This window comes from Trematomus bernacchii, unplaced genomic scaffold (assembly GCF_902827165.1).
Source record: "Trematomus bernacchii unplaced genomic scaffold, fTreBer1.1, whole genome shotgun sequence".
Taxonomy (NCBI): Eukaryota; Metazoa; Chordata; class Actinopteri; order Perciformes; family Nototheniidae; genus Trematomus; species Trematomus bernacchii.
The window spans coordinates 12149648-12170407 of record NW_022987313.1 but is presented as its reverse complement, the minus strand read 5'-3'; the positions used below and the strand labels follow the sequence as shown (position 1 = coordinate 12170407).

Genomic DNA, 20760 nt, shown 5'->3' with positions numbered 1-20760 from the left:
TATCTCAAAGAGAGCAATGAAAGAGGACAGTTCTATTCTCCGCTTTCAGCACACTTTAATTATGCCTTTCAGTAAGAGAGATGCATCGTCTGCGCTGCAGCCCACTACTGCTTCCCATTTATGCATATTAATGAGCATTAATTACACTCTTAATGAAACTATCAAAAACTGCCGTGCAATTGATGTGTGGGCCCTCTCTTGAGGAGTGGGGAGGAGGGCTGCGGGCCTTTGAAGATCAATGTGGGAGAAATCCAATTAGGCCAAAGAAAGGGAAGGGAATTTGAAGCGGTAGTGTTTAATGTCCATCTTTGCTCGATACAAATAAACAGAATAGGTGCATAAACATGCACGAAACACATAATAGATGTGTCAGCACACACACAAACACACACACACAACACCCTTCTAAGACTTCATCCTTCAGGCACAAATACATCTGCTCCTAGCTCAACAAGCTCGTCAATTTAGTACGTCGGTGGTAATTGGGGAGGCGGAAGGCCAAGAAAGGAAAAGGCATCGTCTCCGTCTTTTATCCTCCAAATTAAGATTCTGTCTAGACAAAATTAAGACGAGCAAGACAGGCACTGCAGCTAGTTACTACCCTACTGCCTTCCAGCTCAACTTATAATTAGCCTGCCACACTCCCATCAGATAAGAGGTGTTTGCTATGTCTGAATTGAGGTAATGACAATAAGTGTCCAAAGATGGCCTTTGACATGCTGTCGGTGGACGGTGGACGGGGGGGGGGGGAGGGATTGTGCTGTATGCCCGCAATCGAGCTGACATGGAAACATGTTGACATTGGCCGGTGACATGTGAGGGGGAACAATGGGGGCCATCTGCTGGCCTCTTTGTCTTTGTTGTTGGGCCTTTCAGTGACACCTGGGCCAACGTGTACACGGACCTGTCAATACGTCTGATAAAACCTGACGCTGCGCTCCGAGGGCTTATCAGTACTGTTGTAGGCCCACACAAAGCCAGAGGATTAAAACAGAAGCCTACTTACAGTGGGTTTTATAAAAGCTTTGTATTATATTATTGCCTGCTATGATGGTATATAATATAACACACGATACTAATGCTATTACTAATACCCCAGGTACTCACCGGAGGCCTTCTGTCGGACATTGTAAAGGGCTTTCTCTACACCGGGGGCTCCTGACGTAGTGGCGGAGCGAATCCTCATGGGCTCCTGCCCCCCCGGCACGCCCTGCTCCCCTTGGTTTCTCCGACTCAGTGAGAAGGAACGCGCCACTGCTGCTGCCTTCTGGGAGTCCTGGAGCGCACCTGCAAGCAGAGAACAACACTTGCTGATTCATGAGGTGTCAGAGTACATTTAAAATGTATATTCAGCTTGATAGTTGGATTTAGCACCAACAACATCTACTGGCATGCAAAACAGTTAACAGGGTTAACCGTTATAGTGATTATGGTATCATAGCCATTAAAACACTGTAGTAATAACACCCCACACACTGATGTAGTAGCTGTCAATGTCTGATGGCCCATTTTCTTAAAGTTCTTGTTGCTTAGCTGTATCTGAATGAGCTCATTGTCAAATCCACACTGTGTAGGATTTGAACATGAATGACTTTGGCGACCACTAGTGGAAGTGTCACTCTGGCTGACAGCAGTGCACACTGATGGATGGAAGTTGGGCAGTTTTTATGTCGTATTCATTTCGTGTGGAAAACAAAGAAAAAGGGAAAATCTACATCTGCATAGCTGGAAAAAGACAGAAGTTCTGCTTTTTCTCCTCCATTGATTATAATGTTGGTATCCTGATGTAACTTGCGTATTCATGCATTTAAATATGTTTTTTGTACCTGAAGCTGTGTGTCTAAGTCTCTGTGTGTTCTACCTGTCTGCAAGACACATTTTTATATTTGAAGTTGTTGTGTTTTAATTGTAGTGATTGACTAAAGAAATGTAAAGGCCACATAGATTGTAATCTTTTATATAGATATAGATGTCTGGCATGTTCAGAAATCTCAGCCAGATCTATAAAAATGATGTTGAGTGCAAGGGGATTTTTGACAAATGTGGGTATTTTTAGGGATGCTCCGATCGATCGGTCACCGATCGAGATCTGCCGATACTCACCCTCTACCGATCGATCGGTGCTCTCTAAACATGCCGATCGCGAGGGCCGATCGCATGACGTAAAATACATGACACTTTTCTCTGTACGCGGCAAAACAAGCTCGCCAAAATGGCTTCACCGGTCTGGCATTATTTTAAGGTGTCCGAAAAAGACAGTAAAATAGCGGTATGCAACGTGTGTGTGAAGCAGAAACCCTGCAGCTCCACCCGCTGTGACGGGCGGTGAGCGGAGCGAAACACACACTGAGAGTTAGACCTAACACACTTAGCTATTTTATCTACCTCTGGAACAAGCTAAACTAGTTATAAATATGTTTATTCTTCACTGTCGGCCTCACACATTACTGGATCAGCGAGCTGCATGAGACGATACTGACGGGCTGTCAGGAGACGGAGAGAGGGGGGGAGAGAGAGGGAGAGAGAGGGGGAGAGAGAGGGGGAGAGAGAGGGGGAGAGAGAGGGGGAGAGAGCTTGCTAATTTCTCCCGTGGTATTATCCAAAGTGAATGTAAACTTGAATAATATACATAATTTGAATGTAATAATTAAGTTGATTGTTGTTTGTGGAAGCTCCAGTGAATGAGCATTAACTGAGTTTTAAACATCACTTTAAATGGAAGATTTAAAGTGATGTTTAAATCTTCCATTTAGGCCCCGCCCACTCGATCGGATCGGCAATCGGTATCGGCAGATACTGATTCCGGCGATCGGCGATCGGCCCCAAAATTGGCGATCGGAGCATCCCTAGGTATTTTAATACTTCTTTACATTGTTTTTAGAACATTGTGACAATAATTAACATACATTTTTCATGTTAAAGTGATAGAATAAAAACAACCACCCTAAAGTAAAGTGTATGACAAAACAAAGCTGTAAAGTAACCAGCATTACCTTCCCAAAAGTCAGTTTTCAAAAACAAAATTTCACCCAAATTCTACCACTCCCAATTTCCATTCCCCCACCCCCCTCTCACCACGTCCTCTCTGCTTCTTCTCCTTCTGCTCGCTGAGTTTGTCCAGAGGCAGGCTGGCCATGTCCAGGCCGTAAACGGAGCGCGCCAGCACAGCCGTCAGCGAGTCCATGATGCTGGCCCACTCCGTCACTAGCTCCTCCCAGCAGGTGAGAGAGGACAGCACTGCCAGCAGCTCGTCCCACAGCTCCCGGGAGATAAACACGCACAGGTTGGCTCGCACCCACGCCACGATGATGGTCTGAATGTGAGACGAGGAGAGATGTATTAGCATGGACAGACAGCTCTGAATCCCATCCCCTGATAAGATGTGACAGCAGGGTCTTCACACTGATACATCTCATTTGGTAGAGTGTCTCTTTGGCTTTTTGTCAATCCAACCAGGAGACACACAACAAGTGAATATAGGTTACTGAGTAACAAATCATAATTGTAAAGGAAATTGCATAGAATTATGTACATTGAATGTTCTGTATAGTGAACTACAGTGAGGGACTACTCGCTGGAGGAAAGACATCCACACTCACTCCCTTTTTGCCTGTGATGAATAGCAAACCCTGTTAGTCAGTGAATGTAAAAGGCACCTGTAGACATACCCTAAAAAGTATAGATGCTAAACTTTCAGCGAAGCTGTCTTTTCTTTGGTTTTCCTGTGGCCTCTTCATCACTGCCTCTGTGATCCTCAGCAGTACCTGCAGCATCTGCTCCCTGCAGAACAAAGTCAATCAAAACCAAAGGGTGAATTGATCACTAAAATAACATTCAAGAATCACAAAGGAATAACTCTATCAGAATATCTCACTGACCAAGTTTGTGTGTTCATCGTGTGCTCCATGATCATGTGCCGGTAGATGCTGAGAACACCCTTGCACACCTCCACCTGGTTATCCAGGAGTTTAGCTACATCTTGGCATGGCTCCAGCAGGAAAACATTGGAGGAGTTGGTCAGGAACACCTCCACACGAGCAAAAAGCAAGAGGAAGTTAGTCAACAGTATGAATTTCTGATTCCAGTTCCTAAATGCTGTGATCTTCAGGGACAGACCTGTAGTGTGGGCTGGATGCCAGCATTGACGTCCCTGTTCTGCGCCTCGGTGAAGAAGCCCCTGCTGATGGCGCTGCTGAAGGAGTAAGTCCTCCCCCAGCTGGACGAGCGTCTGTGGCCGTGACTCTCTGCCGACTGGTTTAAGAGAAAGCAGACCAGTCAATTGGTCAGTAGGCAGTAAGTATTCAGAGCTTTAACTTAAACAAAAGTAGCAAAACAACAGTGTAAAAAGTAAACTACTAATGTCACTAATGCTTCGTTTCAAAATCATATATTACATTACTGGATTATAACTATTTATGCAATCATGTTTTCCTATTTTTAATATTGAAGCTGGGAAAGGTTGGGCTTATTTCAATTTCTGTATATACTGCTGGATAGTTAAATCTGTAATATATCATACATTGTTCATTGGTATATTCTGATATTAAAATATATTTGTTTTATTATTTATTATTATAAATATTATAAAATAATATCTCAATCTGCAAAGTAATTAAATAGATAAATGCAGGGAAGTGTAATTCTACTCTTAAATGTGATGGAGTAGAATATAAAGTAGTACAAATAAAACACATTGTGCTTAGGTAAAGTATTTGAGTAAATTAACTTTCAACAACTGTCAGTAGGCAATAGCGAAGATATTTTGACAAATCCTTTACTAAATAGCAAAGACCACACATGTTTGTTAGTATAAATATGTTATGGTCATGGCTTGATTATCTATGCTACTTTGAGACCACTGTAGTGTTATTTTTTTAGCTTATATCAGTAATGGAAGCAAAATCACACAAAAAAAGGCAACGGTACCAATTTCTTGACCTTTTTTACAATAAAAACCCATCATAGGTATACTTGTATGTTATGCTAAGTTGTTATATTTGGCTTTCGGTACCTGTACGTGCATGCTGTTAGCCTCTGAGCTGAGTATCTGTTCAGGGCGGCCATCTATCTCTTCTCCCGGAGTCGGTACTTCAGGCTCCGTCATGAAGCTGGGCTTATCCTGCAGGATCCACTTCCTGTACACTTTAATCACCTTCCTGGTTGCTGATGCCTCGCAAGACGGCAGCAGGAAGGCCTTAGGGGAAAAACATGGACTTTTAATTTGAGCTTTTACAGAAGTATGAATGGTTTTGAAAAAGGTTGCCTGGTAATAGAAGGGATCTTTTAGCTATGTTATCAAATGGCCAGCAGAGGGCGACATAGTACATGGTATCACAGTGTCTTCATTCAGTCTGCTTGACCCAAAATAATACTTGCAATTGTATTCATTATTGCAACATCAAATCAAGACATGTTTCTTGTTGGCCCTGTACCTGGTGGAAGACCTCGTTGACAAAATTCACATTGTCTCTGGTGGACAGAAGGATGGCGTGCACCATGTCATACACATAGCGGTGCTCCTCCTCGATGCTACACAGACTGGAGTCGCTGTGCCGGCGGTCTGACAGCGTGCTGCTGTTGGAGTGGCTCTTCTCCGGCTCCCCTGCTGGCCCGTTAGTATCCCCGTCTGACGTCTTATCCTTCTCCTTCTCCTGGCTGCTACTGCCCGCAGTGACAGTCTGGGCACAATGGAGACACAGTGAGAAATTAGTCACCTTAGTTTGCTGCACAGACGCTTCTGCACAATTCAGTAATTGGACACTAGAGTCTCATTGACTAGAATTCCCTTTGTCAATTATCTGTGTTTTATGGTATTTTCTGGGAATGAGATACTGTATTGGTCATTACTGTTCAAATGTTTTCTCACCTTCATGCAATTCAAATAATAAATGCTGGATTTAATTCCTCTCTTTCCCTCCCCATAAAACTGTAACTCAATTTAGTGTTGTGTAAAGGCACAATGCCAAAAAGGGTCAATCACAATTTCACCGTCAATATTTATATATGTTTTACTTTTGTTTAATTTTTGCAAATGTTGAGATGTTATATTTTCTACTCTTTTTAATTTTCACATTGTGTACAATGCCTTGTTTACATGCTGCTGAGATGAAAAATGTTACCAAATTGGGATAAATAGAAGTAGATCTTATCTTCTATAAAGTATTTTAATACTTTTCAGGACTTCAAAAGGGATTATGAGCGGTGATGCTACAACTGTGTGTTTTATTAGACTTTTAGATATTAATATCTTTTGGTTAAAAAATATTTAATCAAAACTTTTCCGCAAGCAATTATTCTAGTTCACTGTCATAACATACATTCACAAATTGAATTGAAACATGAATAAAACACCCTTTTTGTGTTTTATAGTATTTTAATGGTGTTTGCAACTCTTGAAACTATTTTCTAAGTGATACGTGTGTTCAGTATTTTGTGGCCAGGTGTCTTGCAGCTTGTGCTCAGGGGTTTTGCTGCAACAACACCTTCATAACAGCCTCCCTCCTCAGTGACAGAATGAGAAATAAACAGGGTGTTATTCTCGTGCACACCTGGATGAGTTTGGGAATGACCTCTGTGCCGTTCTTGGCGCTCTGCGCCGCAGCAGCACTGCTCACATACTTCTTCTCCAGGAAGAAGGTGACCAGCCAGGTGATGAAGGCCACGCGGGGGGACAGGTACTGGTCCCTGGTGCAGAAGGTGCTCTCATTGTTCCGCGTCACTGGCACATACAAGGGTTTGGGTCTGTGGTGGGGGAGGTCTAATCGAGCAATATAGTAGAGTGAAGAGTGAGGGATGGGGACAGAGGGAGGGGAAGGACAAAAGGAGAAAAGGAGAAGAGCAAAATGGTTTTACTTATTTAATAATAATAATACAAAAACTGGATTTGAACAAGAAGCATGTTGAATAGGGTTACAGACAACCCAAAATAATATACTCATTATTTTTAAATTATTCTATAAATAATGTTTCAAATTGTTATGTGTTTCTGCGTGTAATGATCTTATAACGTAACGATACAAATGTTTTAATAATATGCTAAAGATTTTGTCACAATAAATATATCTGTAATTATATGCTTACTGTCCCCACGTCCTACAGATCATTTTCTCCTTTTACTAATTCTCATTGAACACTTGCACAAGATAAATGGTCAAATTGAGATTGTTATGCTTAAATGGCTGCTCTTGAGTTTAACTACAGTGTGTAGTTAGTGTGCAACATATTTCCTTTAAAGAGGCTTCAGCCCAAATACAGTGTACAGCATGTATACTGTAAGTCAGCTTACCTAGTAAAGGCTTGTAGAGATTTGTGAGCTTGGTGAAGGAGGGGAAGAGATGTGGAAGGTAGTACTTCTTGAACAGGCTGAAGAGAAACCTGAAGCCTGTGTCCTGGTTCTCTTTGTTCTTCCATTCTAAACTGGAGGCCTGGCAGACAGAGAGCAGAAGGCAGACAAGGTCAGGCTACAGGGAGAGGAGAGGAAGGCTCCAGCATCACTCAGAGATCTGCAGTGCATTGTTTGCAACACAATACTGTGAAGGTTCCTCCAACAAACAGTACACAGAAGGGGAAATGGTTTGGCCGAGGCACAACATTCAGAGACTTGAACTTTACGCACTTAACTACTGATAAATCATTTAGCTTTATAATCTTACTGTAGAACAAAGGGATTATAAACAACCTCACATTACTCCATGCCCATGACAACAGACACATAGTATACAAGGTGATGGTATATTTTACATATACAGGTGCAATACAGATGCATTGTTTGGAAGGATTATTTTACCCTGTAAGTCCTTCCTTGCTGAGAACAATTTAGGAGACCCTTCAAAGCAGGGTATCACATTGGTATGATCATTTGCATCAAACAATTATTGCAGTAATATCAAAATATATTGTGTAACGCAAAAAAAAAGATCAAAAAAGATAAATCGAACTTTTGGAGGCCCATTATGCATCGTGCCGTGAACCATGAGCCACAAACACAAGATGAGATAGGGCTTTATTTATCCCGAAGGAAATGACAAAAATACAATAAACACATATAAACACATGTCCCTCCTTTGTTATATGCAGCCCTTCACTAGAATATGACCTGTGCCACTGATGTGACCCTGTGATAAAGGACATCAACATTATAACAAACACACACCGATAATCTGGCAAAAAGAGATGTAGTCTTTTCCAATCATAAGTAGTTGTTACCTGGATGACCATGTACTTGAGCAGAGTCTCGAGGATGTAACAGGTCTGATCCTCTGCAACCTTTTCTCCAACCACAGCCGGGACCAGGGGGGTAATCTCCTCAGGCACCACCTTGGCTGCTCAGATCCACACATACAAAGAGATGAGTGAAGTGTAAGAAATGAGAGTTAACAATTAAAAGGAATATGCACAACTGGATATCAGTTTAGTATGTTTCAGACTTCCACATTATTAATTTGAACATGTAGGAATATTCATATGCACCATCAGGGGGGTTGGAGAAGGGGTTGTAAATGATGGTGTCAAGGGTGCAAGGCCCTCTGGAGGAGGGCACAGCGGGGAATCCCGGCACCAGACAAGCGAAGATAAGGAACTGCTCCTCGGCACAGTTGTCCCTCAGGGCCTGCAGCCACAGCAGGAAGAGACGGATCCCCTCGCAGCGGATCTACACGGGAGAAGGGTGGGACGATTTTAACTGATACATAAAAGAGAAGTGGTGTAGTGCATCATGTGGGAAGGAAAACAGCACTTACCTTGAATGAATTTCCAGTGTGTAGAAGCTTTTTCAGAATAGAACCTGGAAAAAATAGAAGTACAAATTAATGTACAACCTAGATGTGCGTGTGCATGTTCCTGTGTGTACGTCCCTTGTTACTGGCCCTTTAAGTCCGGGACTCTTTAGTGTTACATCAGCCTTGGTGCCATTAACTATTTACTATTCGTATACTTGCATATTTCTTATTGTCTCCCTTGTTTTATTTATTTTCTATATTACAATGTATTATGATTCTTTTATTTTTTACAATGAATTACATTTTGTATTGTATTGTATAATTAATTTCCTTTTTTATTATCTTTTACTACATAATGATTAATGTATTTCTTGTGGAAGGGGCCTGCGGGATGGGGTGTGACCAGGGTGGATAAGGTTGTTAGAAACTAAAAAAGAGATTTTCAATAGAAGTCTACACGGCAAGCAGAAACACAACAGCCAGTACAAAGCTTATGGAGGACCCGCTTGTAATCTCCACTGTGGCAAATTGACCTTGATGGCTGACAAACCAGAGAGAGTGGCAAGGCTTCACATTTTCCTGATGAAAATTAACATCAGTTGGCAGCGACATGCATTCATGAAGGCAATCTGGTTCCGCTGTAATCACATGAGACATTGCTCTGATTGCTAAATACCTTGAGCGGAAGAGGTTTCTGTGTGTGTGGGTAATGACATGCTCTTGACAGCCTGCAGACAGCCCTGTACTTATGAGGTCTCTGTGTGCTGTGGAGATTTCAATAAAGGACTGAGGATAAAATGGTCATCATGCTAGGGCGAAAAATGAATGTTCTCCAGTGGTGTGTTCAAACGCACAGTGTGTTGTTTCTGACGCTATGGGTCTCTCAATGAAAACAATAATAAAACACTGACTTTGATGTAATGTAAAGAAGCATGGGATCATGGGACAAATAAAAAACAACATTGCCACGAAAATCTGATTTTACATTCAAGGACAAGTTAATGTATAAATGTTTTAATTCTCATTAAGTCTGTTCACGTTTTGTCATTAAATTCTAAGGATCAAGTAACGCAAGCTTTAGTAACGTTGCATTGCTTACTTACCATTAGAAGAGACGCCCACACATACAGCTACTGTAGCTAACATTATGTGGCCAATTCAAGCACCCACGAATAACAGCCCAGTGCTGATAGCCACGCTAGCTGACACGTGCAAACGCGCTGGATAATCCCAGAACGTGGATTTCTCCGCTTTTCTCCTAATGGAAAAGTGTTGGGCTGTTGTAACGCATTTGCCACCGTAGATTGCGTGGTCAAAACAGTCATACTCAAAATAATTTTAGGACCTTGTTGAATGGTCATAATCTGGGCGGATGGCATTATCTTCTTGTCTTTGCAACACTTCATAGTATGATGGATGGAAATTGAATTATCGTATCAATTAAAAAGTCTCTACTGGATATTCAACTTCCTTCCTCACTCTCTAACATGTGGTGTTTTCCTCCTTTCCTATGAAGCAACTAGAGGGGGGGCAAGGGGATGTGACGCTATTATTCTTACCAAATAATACTCAACGTTACCGTGATACAATTACAGACATTTCTGGGTGTTTTGGGATAATGCAATTGCACAAACCTTGTATAGGTAGTCCTTTAGTATTGCAGAAATGTTAAATATTATACTTTTAAGTCTTGTTCAAGACGGTACCCAACTGAGGGATTTGACGCCCAAATGAAGTGGCGGAGTTATTTTAAAAGCATAGCAAAGTCTATTGTGTGCGAGTTTACAAGGCTGTTTGTCTGGTGCTTTTATTGTTCCCCTCTCAACCAGATCAATCAATAACATTTCTCTGGTGGCCACATAAAGAGATCCTAGTCTCAGGAGAGAAGGAAGTAGTAGTAAGAATGATGTTAAAAGGTGTGGGGATTCTTCTTCCAGCTTCTAATGGTCTGTGTCAAACATCTGACCTTGCAATCCTCGGATAAAAGCACAAAATCACTATCAAATCATAAGTCATTAAAGTCATTCCTCCCAAGGCGTTTGTACAAGACCTCTGAAATACTTTCAGCAGAGCGACTGGATGAAGAAAATGATTAAAAACATGATGTGAAGTAAAAAAGATCAATTCTAATCAAACTCAGGTATGGCGGGAAGCTATTCAGCCTCCATTGCTGATGCTCCTTCAAAAGCAGAAGAACAGAGTGGAAGGAGAGCATCTTGACCAGTGACCCGGGGAAATATTCTATGCGAGTTCATGAAAAAGCCAAGAGGCAGCTTTAAGCTTGTGAAGATTTGTTTTCCAATGAATGACGAAGTGGTGAATTTGTCTAAGGGCATCAGACCTCAGATGAGTCTTGATATGTGGAATTAGAAGCCTGAGGGAGAAGGCTGATCTACAACCGGGATCTAGACCCACACTGTTTAGATGCCGACGGCTGAAAAACAACAGTTATAATTGGGGTTATCGCTCCTTGCAAGGATTTCCTTTTCATTTTTTTTGTAAGGGACTGAAATCATAGCAGCATAATTCAATTACCTATTTGCATTTCAAATGAAGTGCTCATTTGCATTTCACATTTACATCCCCTCCCAAGACTGATTATTTTCTCTTTATTATGAAAGGCTTAGGCATGGCTCTGGGGATGATTTGTCCTAAAGTGTATCTTGGAGGTTACATAAGAAGGAGGAAAGATGCAAACACAGTGGCATCTATCAGTCAGGTGTAACAGAGAGACAAAGGTTTTAATATGGTAGTAACAAAACATGTCAGCAATACATACCAATACTGTGAAACTGCCATCTGTTGTAGATCTTCTCGGGCAGATGTTGTAGAATTTTCTGATGAACAAGAAAAAGAGAGTTATGATTAGGGTTAGTTGGTAGAGTTTGGCACATTTCTAGGGCTTTTTTCCTTCACTATTTACTTACTACACCGAGGCCTAGTGACTGAACAGCTCCAGGCTTTATTTTGAGTAGATTTTCTTTCAGGGATTACCGTTAGTTTATTATTATTCAATGATTTTATTAACAGAACATGATTTATTTCATGCAAAAACAGCAAAGATCCACCGTTACCGGGTCTAAAATGAAAGTATTTTTCTTGGTCTTATGTTAGTTAGACTATATTGTATTATGTATATAAAGATTTTATGGATATGGTAACCTTCATTTTTTACTAGGGGTGTACAAAATGACAGGTACTTTAAAGTATCAAGATATTGTGATGCTGTATAGAAACACGTGATAGGCTAAGGGGCGGGTCATCTCTAAGAAATTGACCAGTCACAACAGAGCCTGTCAGCTAACCAATCAGAGCAGACTGGGCTCTGTTTTCAGACAGAGGGTGAAAAAAGCAAACAGGCCGTATGAGAAAAACAAAGCCCTTTGGAACATTAAAACATGCAAACATGTCACAGTAGAGCCACATAATACAAATATCAACCTGTAATGAGCATAACAGGGCCCCTTTAAAATAGGTACATTTTGCTGTATGACATTTAATGGACCAGGTACTTAATAGATTAATCAACAAAATAATCGACGGATTAAGAAAGAATGGAAACAATTATTAGCTGCAGCACTATTCTAATAATTAGTTCCCAAATTAAAGAGAGGACAACAACCGCCTTTGTTTTGCCAGAGCAGGATTACACCAAAGGAATAGCGTCCTCGCCCTTTCCCTCCACTCGGCCCAGCGTGTGCTCAGATCCCTGTGACACAGCACAGCCCAGAGAAATGTCATCACCTCGCCAACAACCGCTTTACAACTCAATTAGAGCTCCCTAACCTTTCAGCAGCCTATCATTATTCTTAAATGCAGCGACAGGTTAACTGGGTCCCTCAGGAGAGAAGAAAGAGAGGGGCAAGGGTTGCAGGAGTGTGTGTGTGTGTGTGTGTGTGTGTGTACACGTGGCTAGTTAATAGTCGGTGCACTGTGAGCAACTGATGCCCCAATGGCTCACTTTTCATCAAATCCTAATCGCTGACCCAATAAGACTTCATGATTGCAACAAAGAGGTCAAGTCTATCCTTTACTGCTTTACGTATGCAGCTCTGACCCACTCAAGCACACAAGCAACTGTGGCCGGCATGATAAAAGCTCTTTGCCTGGAGAGGGACACACAGGAAGGAGACAGATACAGAGCGTGACACAAAATGAACATGAAATAGCTGCAAAAATGAAGTCCTTTAGCAGACAAAAAATGCTACGTGATACAGCAGCAGCAAAAAGAAGGATGACAAAGTATGAGAGAAAGCTTCTATGGCTAATACAGCTTCATATGATGGTTTGTGAGACCATGAAAATGTCAAGTGATGGCTATTATAAGCTCAATATATACAAATAAATATTTCAAGTGATGTAACAATATAGATACAATTATTTAATAAATGAAACTGAAGTTGATAACTTTGGGTGAGTACAAATGTTTGGTCTTCTTAAAAAAAAGACAATTTCAAATGAGAACCCCAAAAAATGACACTCTAGTAGCATTTTTTTTTGGCACATAGCCAAATATTGGGAGTTGTAAAATGCCTAAAAAAAAAAATGTGACACTATTTAAATTAAGGTACTGTAAAATAAAAGTGTTGTTTTCTCGAGCGTCATCCTCAGAAGGAACCATTACTCTTAATTGGGATCAAAGGACCAATTTTATTTCTCTAATAATCAAATCTTTATAATTCCTCTTAAGCATATAGTAACCTTACTTTAACTATACTATTATTATATTATTCTTAAGGTTCCTTACATTTAAAGCATACAGTATTTTCCCTTGCATTACACAAACAAATTGTTATGAAAACTACGATATTTGTTCTTAGCTCGGTAAGAGTGCTCTGTTAAGAATAGTCTATTACTTAAAGGGGACCTATCATGCAAAATGCACTTTTGTACGTCTTTTATACATGAATATGTGTCCCCGGTGTTCCAGGGAACTCACCAAGTGTCAGAAAACACAACCCTCTCTATTTTCCTCCATACCCAAATCTCTAAAAAAGGGGCTGCAACGGATCTGATAAAAACTGATCCAGATTTGAACACTGTCCTGACGTCAGGACGGTGGCGCTACGTCTATTGGGCCAACTCCACCAATCAGGAGGAGACAGCCACGGCCATTGCCGTTCGAAAGCGCTGGAGACGCTGTAGTACATATGCCAGGCCTGTAGATGGTGCTGTTCTCACTGAATCTGCCCTTGCAAAAACAGAGCTAAAAAATGTCAAATTGAGCAAAATGAGGCATGGCTAAAATGCATGATCTGTTTGGTATTTTGAAAACAAAAAAGGATAAATATGCCTTATATAGGTATGGTCCTATACTATATTATTCAAATATAGCATGATAGGTCCACTTTAAGAAAATGGGTTATCACAAAATAAAAATTGTGGATTGGAACAAAAATATAAGATCATGTATTTTTTATTGCTTCCGGCATGTTGTCATTTTCACATGAGAAGGGGTAAGTATGAGTTTGTCTGTTTCTATCGTTTCAGACTACACAATGATCATAATGTGTTGTAAAGTCTTAATATTCCCACTATAGAATGCCTCTGAAAGACTGTATATGAATATGTTTTGCCCTGTGCTTTGCTACATAACGTTGAGAGCGGTGGTGGTCCAGAAGTCATCTCATGTTTGAGGGTCTCAGTTTGTCAACAGCATCCTTCTTCTCTCATTATCCTCCATCTTTAACTTTCCCTTCTTGTCCTCTGAGTAAATCCCTGTCATTATCAGTGACAGCGGAGATGTTGAAAGACATGCATCACTTAAAGGAGGGCCCTGGATGTCTATCTGTGATGTTCAATTTCTCTCTGATCCACGGACGTGATGGTATGCGTGTACAGGCGTGTGGCTGCACCTTGCGGTTGATCCCGTATGGGATTACTACATCTCCGTGAAGGCTTGGTAGCGGCCTCCTTCACTCCGTCTCCTTGGGGCAGCATACGCATTATGCTAGGCGCTAACACAGCAGGGTAGCCTGCTTAAGCCCTTCCCTGTGTGTGTGTGTGTGTGTGTGTGTGTGTGTGTGTGTGTGTGTGTGTGTGTGTGTGTGTGTGTGTGTGTGTGTGTGTGTGTGTGTGTGTGTGTGTGTGTCTATCTGTGTGTGTCTGTGTGTGCAAGCAGACACAATAACAGTGTATTTCTCTCTCCTTACAGAGAAACCAGGATGGGAGAGTGGGAATGAGATGGAGAAGCCAGCTCAGAAAGACTCCCTGCGGAGCGGGAATGGTGGCCGCAACAATGAGGACTTTACTGGCTGATATGAGGCGAATGGAGAGTCTGCCGGGCTGAAGGTTGGTGGAGTTACTCTAATCTGCAGCCGTACTCCAGCATAAAGATGGGGGCATTACTGCGGAACAACTACAGCCTTAACACATTTACATGATCCGCACTTAGGTTTCCAGTTGCAGGGCCTGAACATGACGCAGAATACACTTCTGTGAGGGGTGGTCCACAAGGGCTTTCTGATGGCACAAACAGACATGGACAAATGTCTTTTAGGTGTTGTTTTTGAAGCAACTTGTCTGTTATTATACCATCTAAGGACAATGAACTCTCCAGGGAGACACAAAGAAAAAAACCTATTAATCAGAAATAAACGGTGTATTAATCACATAACAAAACCTAGGCAGTTTAGGATTGCTAAACCCAGCAAACAGTGTAGGGATTAAGATAAAACATTCCTAATAAATAGTATCTTTGCATGATATAATAACACATTTGATATTTTAGCCTATGACGGAAAGTTGTTATATATACTTTTAGGCCTTATATGCATGTGTAAGGAAAGACACACTTGCTTTGTTTAAAATTCTGCACAGGGCCAAACACTGCAGAGTGCTAAACAAATGTCTCTGCTTGCCCCTCATTATTTGTTGATAAAGGTCTGGGCACATTCGAGCTGACAATACATATCTCATATGAACCTAAAATATAACCAAGTTTAAAGCCTGAAGCACTTTGAGTTTTATAATGGAATTATTTACCAAAATACAATGAACCAAGAGCAACACTTTAAAAACAGATGTCATTCTCCTGTGTAACCAGTAGGTGGCAGCAGCAGAGTGCGGTCAGACTGCCTCAGCTCAGTGTTTACTCTTTGCTCGATTTGAACCAACAGCAGGTTTCCTCTAGGACCAATTTTAAAGTGTTTTATGGAGGAACAGTTTTTTAAAAGAGGAAGAAACCTACATTCCATGTGATCAAAGCCAACAAAGCCACACATTGATAAACATGCATGCACAAAACGTTCATAAATCAGTGCTTACATGTGACAACAATCATCAGTTATCTATCAAATGTGTGGCTGTACCTTAAATGGGTTTGTGTTTGAAGGGTAAGTACAGGTTAAAGCGGTGCTTCATCAAGATTCATTTACTCAGCCTGCTCCGATTGCAGAGGCGAGCTACACTTAGTGAATTAGCATTTATGCATTAACCAATAACCCCCCTATGGTGGACTGTCAGTCAGAGCTGGGTCTGCATAAAGAGGGGACCGGGAGTAAAAGGAATCACTTAGCTCAATGGCTCTGGGTTCATTTGTCAGCACCATGTAGGAGAGTTTCATTGATTTATGGCTTTCTTCGACTACAGGAATCCTTAGTCAACTAACACTAAGATCATTGTGTTGAATAATCTATAAGTTGATTCAATCGAAGGACCAAGCCCCAATGTACTAAATATATAGTCATACGTTTAAAAAAAACGTTTAAAAAAAGCTACATATAATAAACACAAATACCCATAGTAGGCAACTCAACAAGTTAAGTCTCAAGCCTAGATGAGGGGCTTTTTTACAGAGGATGACGAGGGGATTCAGAATGCTGAGTCAGGTCCGGAGAACGGACAACGGGTCATGTTGAGGTCATATCCTGGAGAGAAAGTGGGAATGAACAGACTTCCCTCTGAGTTTTGTTGGTCCCACAGCCCTCCTTTAACCTGTCTCACAACCTCAAATGAACCAGGATCTGCTTTCAGACAGTTAGCGGTCATTTTCAGTCATACAGGAGGGTAAACAAACTGCAGTCCCTTAAGCCATGAAGCTAAATCTGGTTTTGAAATCTGGTTTCATTCCTGGAATTAGACATACCTGCTGCATGCATAATTGATGTGAGTCTGAAACAGCTTCTCAGTGCCTTTCTCACTACCTACTTACATTTGCACTTATCTGTACAGCAGCAAGAGAAGACATAAGATAAGATTACAGGAATGCATTTCGACTCCAAACTGTATTATATGAATGGCTGCCAAAGCGAGACAGACATTATCAAACTGACAACGACGTTGTCTCACATACCTGCCTACCCTGATGCTCCAAAACATTGCAAACACAGACATGAACAGCAAGCTCAAACATCAAGCCCTGACAATGTGCTTCCTATTACTACTGCCCATCCCTCTCTAACACTCAGTTTCCCAAATGACATTATCATAGTCTGAGGGATATGCCTTGAAATGTTTATTTTTTAAATATTATTTTGATAAGCATTGTAGCTGAATTAGTTTGATTGTCTATACAAAGGTAGCTATTGGCAGGGAAGTGACTCGTGAGTAACAAGCAGTTCCATGTACAATGGTAGAATAACATACAGATATGTCACACCTTCTTTACACACTGTTCTCCACTGAACTGGTTGTGCGACTTATTAAACAAATTACTGTAGCACCACTAGTAATGATTTAGGTGTGTCACAGTAAAGGGGGCTAAATACTTAGGCATTGCAGTCTTCTCACATTGGGTCACTGAGACAGAAGATCTTTTTAAAGGAGGCCCTATTATTCTTTTTCAGGGTTATCCCTTTTCCTGTAGTGTGCTATGTAGGTTTCTGTGCACATAGATGGCTAAACTCCCTAAGCTCCTTCCAGAGGGAGTTTCTCTCCATTGGACATGGCTTATTTTTATATATTTAAATCCATCTTCAATAGCATATGTTTACTTCAAATGTTTATATTATATCTTATCATATCTTATTCTATTCTAAAGTGAAAACAACTGTCACAAATACAATTTTCCTCGTGGATAATTAAACTATTTCTGATTCTGATTGCTGTTCTCACAGAGGTCTCTCCTCTTTCTCAGCATCACACGCTGCCACGGTGGATGCCTTCATAGCAGGAGACACAAAGGGACCCTGGACGGAAATGGCGATGGCGGCTGGTGGCGGTGGGGGTGGGGTGTTCCAGCAGAGTTTAAGGTGGCGAGACAAAAGATTACCCCCTTTAGATATCCATTAATCAAACAAGGGGGACACCCCCAGAGCAACGAATGAAAAAAAAAATGGGTCACATACAAGTAATTCCCACATAGCCAACTCAATGCAAGCACACACACCGGAGACGTGTACTGTATAGGTCAGCCACATCTGAATGCAAGAAGGGACTCAGGTGCAGAAGAGCACAGGGGGCTGTATTTCCTTTGTGTCTGGAGAGATGAGGACATTAATGCGGCTTTCCAGGAAAATTCTTTCACAGGATGAGATCTTACAGCACTGAAGTGTGTGGCGAAGCACACAGCCACAAAACCTCTTTTGTCTCAGCTGTTTGTCTATTCAAAACCTTCTCTTTACTCCGAGGCTTTCTGGACAAAAGCCAAAGACCTCTGCGACCAAAATAAGTGATACATATTTAGACCAATTGGGTTTAAAATCCATACATCCATAAATGAACAAATGCTTTTTGCAGGAAAGCGATCCGGATGCCCTGCCTCAAAACCCTGTTAATCTTTCACTCCATATGTCCCGTCTGTGTGTTACGTAATATAACCTCTGTGACAATATGATGCATTAGTAGTGCATGTTTGCCAGCACAAACGTATCCATTGATATCATATTCACCAGCACATAGATCCAACATCCATAATCTAATGTGGCGTAAGGAGAAAGTATGCAGAGTGCAGCAGAGCTCCGGATCAAAGCCACCCTGTATCTGTCCTGTACACACCACTCACAGCAGGCTTATCTGCTCGGGGCACGGGTGAGAGCACACGGTGTCTCAGGCAGGGGCTAAAAGGGGACAAATGAGGGTTAAGCTGCTTTCAATATCAGTTTTTTTTTCTAGGACTATTAATATGTAGTAGGCATGAATCCAGGCTTTATTTACAGGTTAGATGACTGGATGTGTGCGCACAGAAAGTCATGCTGAGCAGAGGAGAAACCGGAGGGCCATCTTGTGAGCTCTTTATTTTAAACAGACGGGAAGCACGGATACTAATGATCATTTTCATTTTCATCAATTATTAAAAACGCCTTCCAAACGGAAAGCTAGGTAAGCCATAAATTACAAACCTGAACAATTGAGCAGAACCAAAGAAGATCTAATCATAACCATAACATGAAAACACATTTAAGTCGTACTAGATGCCTTACAAGCAAAGTAGGAATCCATATCTAAAGGCAGACAATGGACAGATGAATTAGCCAGTGGGACTGAATCCAAAGCTAAAGATCCTCTGTGCTTTCCAAACTGGAATTGCTTAGTCTTTGTTAGACTTCTACAAGACACACTGCCACACAGTGCTCCCAGGTGATCAGAAAAACTAGGACAACGACATACTGTACAAAGAGGGACAAACCATTTGTTTCCCTTCTGCTGCCATCCTAACGGCCCTGCCCTGAGCAAATGAAACTGGAGAGCTGGCTGTTTGTGTTGGAAACTCGAGCTGCCTTTAAAGTCAGGTGGGAAAACAAGGTGGGGGACTTTAACCTGCATGTGCAACATAAGAGTGTTCAGGAAACAGGGGGAGGGGCCCGTAAAACCAACAATGCCTTGCACACTCAGACACGAGACCTTTCATGCACACCTTGAAAAAAAGAAATGGACTGAAAGCTATCCTAAGAGTTCAAATATGATTGAGCAAAGGTGGGTTTTTTTTTTATCATCTGCACAATCTTAAAATGATTTCCAGGCTATTTGAGGCAAATTCAGGAAGAAGCCAGAGTTGCATGGCACCATGGAAACTAGGGTCCCGCCCCTGAGTGGAGCAGTAAACAGGTTGAGGCTATAGTGGAAATCCGACAGGGAGACAAGTAACACAGACAAACATGGATGACTTACTTCAAAAATAAAGAGGATAGAGTCCAGCTCCTCCCTTTGTGATTTGTTCCCTGAAAAACAAGGAAAGTACTTAGGACTTTAAACACATACCCAGGAGGTAGACTGCATTAGCCTCATCAATAATGCATCGATAACGCAGGCCATTTTGTGAACACTTATTCAAAAGGAACTTGTGTGAGCATACTCCCAGTGGGAATGAACCCCATTACTCCTGATAGTGTAGAGTTTAGCAGAATTAGAGTTGAACTGGACATAACCAGACAGTGTTTCCTTATGCTAATTTCTATGTAAATGTAGGGCAGAGCAATATACACCCTTGTTGTCATGCATACCATAAAGAACAGGGAGAGGGTTAATTATTGAACCGTCATCCTGGGTGTTGGTCAACTCGTGAGTGAGCAGTAAACAATAAAAGAAAAGAACAAAATGTGCAGTTACCTTTTAGTTTTAAGTTGCTTTCCAGTGTAATGAAATTTTCATAGAAGATAAAATATATCTGAGAACAGTTGCTTTCGAAGAACGGCTTCAGTTCACTCTTGTCAATGATATCTGTGGAAAAGAGAAAAAACAATGTCAAGAACATCTTAACACCAGCATTTGACCTTGTTCCTTAAATGTGGATGTGGGCATAACGTGATGTATCTTCAAAGGAGATACGTCTAGAAGTCATACTATTGGGGGATTTCTTTCATGTGTGTTGTGGCATGGCAGCAATACAGTAAATGATACGATAGAACAATTCAAACTCAATTATATGATGCTACTTGTTTGGTCATAATAAACATTTTCACTTGATTTTCTATCTCAGAATGTATCTAATATCTTCTCAACCAACAGTCATTCAAAACTTAAGGTCGCGCTGAATTCATTTAAAGAACAATGTTTGATTTTGTCAGTATTTATCAAGGTTAAACAAAACTGCCACTATAGATCTGTTTCCAACCGATTATCAGGAGTACTTCAGAGCAGTCATGTGAGTATTTATTTTATTTCA

The 20760-nt window shown here is 41.2% G+C and overlaps 1 protein-coding gene across 4 annotated transcripts in view; it reads right to left on the bottom strand.

Annotated features, from left to right (window-relative positions):
* Window positions 1-20760, bottom strand: part of ralgapa2 (Ral GTPase activating protein catalytic subunit alpha 2) — a 100511-nt gene that overhangs the window by 62113 nt on the left and 17638 nt on the right. For all 4 annotated transcript variants that reach the window (XM_034125459.1, XM_034125452.1, XM_034125445.1 and 1 more), the window contains exons 2-16: window positions 20205-20315; window positions 19767-19816; window positions 11497-11554; window positions 8739-8782; window positions 8470-8650; window positions 8206-8321; window positions 7286-7424; window positions 6549-6757; window positions 5433-5678; window positions 5012-5194; window positions 4117-4251; window positions 3879-4027; window positions 3669-3780; window positions 3076-3313; window positions 1108-1287 (exon numbers count right to left, since the gene is read on the bottom strand). In XM_034125459.1, coding sequence (XP_033981350.1) covers window positions 1108-1287; window positions 3076-3313; window positions 3669-3780; window positions 3879-4027; window positions 4117-4251; window positions 5012-5194; window positions 5433-5678; window positions 6549-6757; window positions 7286-7424; window positions 8206-8321; window positions 8470-8650; window positions 8739-8782; window positions 11497-11554; window positions 19767-19816; window positions 20205-20315 — 2151 coding nt within the window. The remainder of the gene's footprint in view (window positions 1-1107; window positions 1288-3075; window positions 3314-3668; window positions 3781-3878; window positions 4028-4116; window positions 4252-5011; window positions 5195-5432; window positions 5679-6548; window positions 6758-7285; window positions 7425-8205; window positions 8322-8469; window positions 8651-8738; window positions 8783-11496; window positions 11555-19766; window positions 19817-20204; window positions 20316-20760) is intronic.